This window comes from Lathyrus oleraceus, chromosome 6 (assembly GCF_024323335.1).
Source record: "Lathyrus oleraceus cultivar Zhongwan6 chromosome 6, CAAS_Psat_ZW6_1.0, whole genome shotgun sequence".
NCBI lineage: Eukaryota > Viridiplantae > Streptophyta > Magnoliopsida > Fabales > Fabaceae > Lathyrus > Lathyrus oleraceus.
Window position 1 is genome coordinate 25,661,004 of NC_066584.1, and position 4,374 is coordinate 25,665,377.

At 32.4% G+C, this 4,374-nt stretch overlaps 1 protein-coding gene across 1 annotated transcript; it reads left to right on the plus strand.

Annotated features, from left to right (window-relative positions):
• Positions 1-622: 622 nt before the first annotated feature.
• LOC127091023 (WRKY transcription factor 18) lies at positions 623-2,106 on the plus strand. Its single transcript, XM_051029522.1, has 4 exons — positions 623-780; positions 893-1,162; positions 1,243-1,359; positions 1,436-2,106. Exons 1-4 carry the CDS (start codon positions 769-771, stop codon positions 1,799-1,801), a joined length of 765 nt encoding a protein of 254 aa, XP_050885479.1. The 5' UTR covers positions 623-768; the 3' UTR covers positions 1,802-2,106.
• Positions 2,107-4,374: the final 2,268 nt, after the last annotated feature.

The following is a 4,374-nucleotide window of genomic DNA, read 5'->3' on the forward strand; positions in this document are numbered from 1 at the left end:
ATTTTTAAATGCGAGTTACGTCTAAGGAATATATTCTATTTTTACGTAGTAGAGTGATGCAAACGTGAGCTTATTTAAAAATGACTTTGAAATTTCAAAGACTAAATGAATGGTCAATTTTGAGTGTAAACAAAAGACTTTCTTTAGAATCTTTACTATTTTCCGCCGCTAATTGTATTACTATGTTCCCATCTCCACTACCAATATGATTATGACATTAACATGATCATGAATATTTGTTTTGTTTTTTTTGTTTTTTAGTAGTACTAGTATGTGTATGGAATAATCATTATATAATGATGTCAAAACAAACAAAGACTTGTTAAACTAAACTTTCTTTCTAAACACGTTGAGGACATTAATTAAGTTGAAAAGTTTAAAGAAAACTTCATTTCTAAACAGAAAAAATGTTAGCTAATTAACTTATGTCATCAAGATGAGATCATATTCATATTACGTGATATTACATTTGGATTTTTCTAACACGTGATTTGAATTGAACATAGTAACTAATAAGAAAGACCCTCACAATTCAACAAAAGAAAAGAAAAAGACCCTACACGGTTTAGACACGACATAGTTTTCATTTACTCTCATCAACTACCCTATTCAATTATATTCAAAATTTTATATAAATAAGGGCACGTTCTCCATTATTTGTTATACATTTTATTAGCTTACATCACTCTTATATATGTAACCAATATAATAAGAGAAAATATTTTCATCACTATTGAAGGTTGTTCAACAATTCAAATAGCTATTATAATGGATGAAAAGGTAATGGTTCATAGTAGAGTAATTTATAATTTTGAACATCTTTTAACTTTTATTAGGAAAAAATGCATGCATGTTCTAAAAGCTCATAATTAACAATTTTGATTTGTTAAAGGTGAAAACTCTTGAATTAGAATTACAACATGTGAGAGAGGAGAACAATACTCTAAGATTCATGCTTGAAGTTATGAAGATCAAGTGCACAAATTTAGAATCACATCTTCAAGAGATCAACAAAGAAGAACACAAAGAGATCATAAATTCAAATCAATTTGGGTTATTATCAAACTTTGATACAAGAAAAAGAGCAAGACTAGAGCACTTTCCAACCGCCAAAAAACCATTACAAGTATTTGTCAAAACTCATCCTAATGATGAAAGTTTGGTAAGTATGCATCATTAACACTAATTTTTTGTGTATCAATATTAGTATATGTTTATACAAATTTTGCTTTGTGAATATAGATGGTAAAAGATGGTTATCAATGGAGAAAGTATGGACAAAAAGTTACCAAAGATAATGCTTCTCCTAGAGCTTACTTTAGGTGCTCAATGGCTCCTAGTTGCCCAGCAAAAAAGAAGGTATTCATACATACTATAGATGAAAATTTTGTAGTTTAAAGATACTCTAACTTTACTTCAATGACTATTTATTTAGGTGCAAAAAAGCTTACATGATAAGTCTATCATTGTTGCAACTTATGATGGAGAACACAACCATGGTGTCTCTAATGACTCATTCAAATCATCTTCATCCACACTCAATGATTCATCAATATCTACTTATAATAAACTATCAACAATACTAAATGGCAAAGAAACCATAAACACTAGAATTCGTGATAATGTCAAGCAACAACAATTTGGCTATGAAAAGCATATCATGATTGAAGAATATGCGAGTTCGCTAATCAAAGATCCTGACTTCACTACGGTATTAGTTAAGGCAATTGCAAAAACTATCACAGGTCAAGAGCATATGCGACAAGGTCTAAATCTCAATTTGAATCTTTCAGAAGAGTGAAATCAATAATATATCTTGATAATTTAGTTCGGTCATAATGTAAATAAAGTCTAGGCAAAGATTGTTTCGGTTAGAATATGGTTATTGAAGATAAAATTTTATTCAATAATATGATAGGCTTGTATCATTGAAAGTGAGAAACTTGTACCAAAACGACTGACTAAAATTTGTAACTTGTATTCTAAGCAATAGCATGATATTTAGAGAGCATTTGTCTTCATCTGTTCATGTAACAATGGGGGCATAAACTATATATTGTCTATTGCCAGTTCTGACTTTTGAGGTCTCAGAGCACCTTAACTTCTTGAATAGCTCCTTTTCATATATCATATGGTTAGTGCAACCACTATCAGTTGAACCACTTCCCGAGAAGCAAGTAGCAACAAAGAGTTGGTCCTCATCCTCCTCCTCTTGATCAACAACTCAGAATCCAAACCTATAAACAATGGGACGAGAATACATTCTAAATATTATCATGAGGATATGATGCATTTAGATACAATCATGGAAACATATAAACAATGGGACGAGAATACATTCTAAATATTTAAAAGGTATAAAGCAACCAAGGTTGTAACCATACACGATTATTCATATTAAAATCATGATTAGTCAACACTAGTAAAAGTCATACAACATTATTACACAAGTTACTTACAAATTCTTATGCAATGTAGTGTAATTAACCTCTACTTCATAATAGAATACCCCAATTGTAAAGTAATTCTCCTCTTTTACTTTGTTATCATACAACTTTCTTTTCCGCCACAATCATAGTCTTTCGAGAAGAAGGATTTTCTGAGAAAAATTTTGGAAATCAGAAAAGGTACTTGACTTTTTTATTTTCTGAGTTTTCTCTCGATCTCTTCCTCTTTTTCCTTTCCTCAATAGCCCTCTTAATTATCCATTAATTCTTATTTAACTCCTCCATTTATTTTCTCCCCTAACTTCCCATGTCCTATTAATTCAATTAATTTCTTATTTATAATAATTATTATTATTATACAACAAAATTTAGATTTTATTATTAACAATAATAATAACAAAAATTCAGCTTTAATAATAATCTTAATAATTTTAATTAATCTGATAATAATATTTTTAATAATGATGATCAATAATATTTTGAATTTAAATAAAAATAATAGTAACAATAATAAATATCAAAATCAAACGTTAGTTGGTGTAGTGGTGATTGACATTGAACTTGCTAGAGAGGACTATGATTCGATCCCCAGCAACTGCGATTGGGAGGGGGTTGGAACCATTTGATGCCACATCTAATCTTCGAACCGAATTAGTCGGTTCAGTGGGTCGGATAATGGTGTTGAAAACCAAACAAAAATATATTAAAAATCATACTAAAATGAAATAAAAATTAAGTAATAACATCAATAGTATTTAAATAAATTGGAGTGTTACAACTCTCATCTACTTATTTAATTTTCGTTCTCAGAAATTTACCTGAAACGAATAAGTCTGTATAAGACTCTTTCATCTGCCTTTCCATCTCCTAACTCACGTTATCGTCAATAGTTTTGCCACACACAACCATAACCAAAGGAATTTATTTTCATCTTAAGTTTCTTACCCTTTCGATCTTCAATTCACAAGGGTTATGTTTCATATGTTAAGTTATCTCTAATTTTCACATCATCTGACTGAATCACATGCGACAGATCAGGAATATACTTATGAAGTTGAGAGACATGAAAGATGAAGTTGCATGTCTCTGCTACCTTAACGATTGTGGTTTTGTTCCTTATACTTGATTTGAATTATGTAAGAGTATATTTCTATGGTTTGCCACTGTCTCATTTGATTTGAATCAAATGTTTCATGACATGAATCATGTGACTTGTAGTGTTATATTTATGAGTGACCTAAGCAAGGGCGTCATCTCCCAAGAACGGTGTCACCTAGGCGATATTCATAGGGTTCGCCCTTGGCATTGATGATGTGTGTAATGTCGTTGGTCAAAGGAGATGAAGTCCACCACTACCCCTTAAACACTAGGAGGTCAATAACTTCTCATGATCACACGGGAGTGATTGTCGTCCCTAAGGGTTACCCAAACCCTAGGCCCAAAAAGGATTCTATAGATACATCTCCCCCGCGAGAGAAAGGGCGGCATTAAGCCATACAAATCATACCCTAACATATACTTATACCTAAGCACACCACTCATCAATAAGGCCTATCACCTCACGTGAGCAGGACCTCTAAATCACCAAAAAACACCAACATATAGGGCTTCTCGTCATCGTTGGAAAACCTTAACCAACATACAACGTAATATACCTACTAAGGCCTCTGAGTCCCTTACCCTTGTAGGAGGAACACACACGTGTATTTTTTGACCAGTACAATGACACCCCGATAAAACTAACATGGGCCACACCTTCTTCATCACCATCACCCTACTCACTGCTACCCCTCACTCCTACACCTAGCCACTTTTGGTCATAGTTAGCAGGAGAGCTCAATCCCCTATGCCATAAGGTATCAGCGGTAGAGATAATGTTAAGGCTCTAACAGAGATGTGTGCTGCCATGGATGAATTACGCCACCAT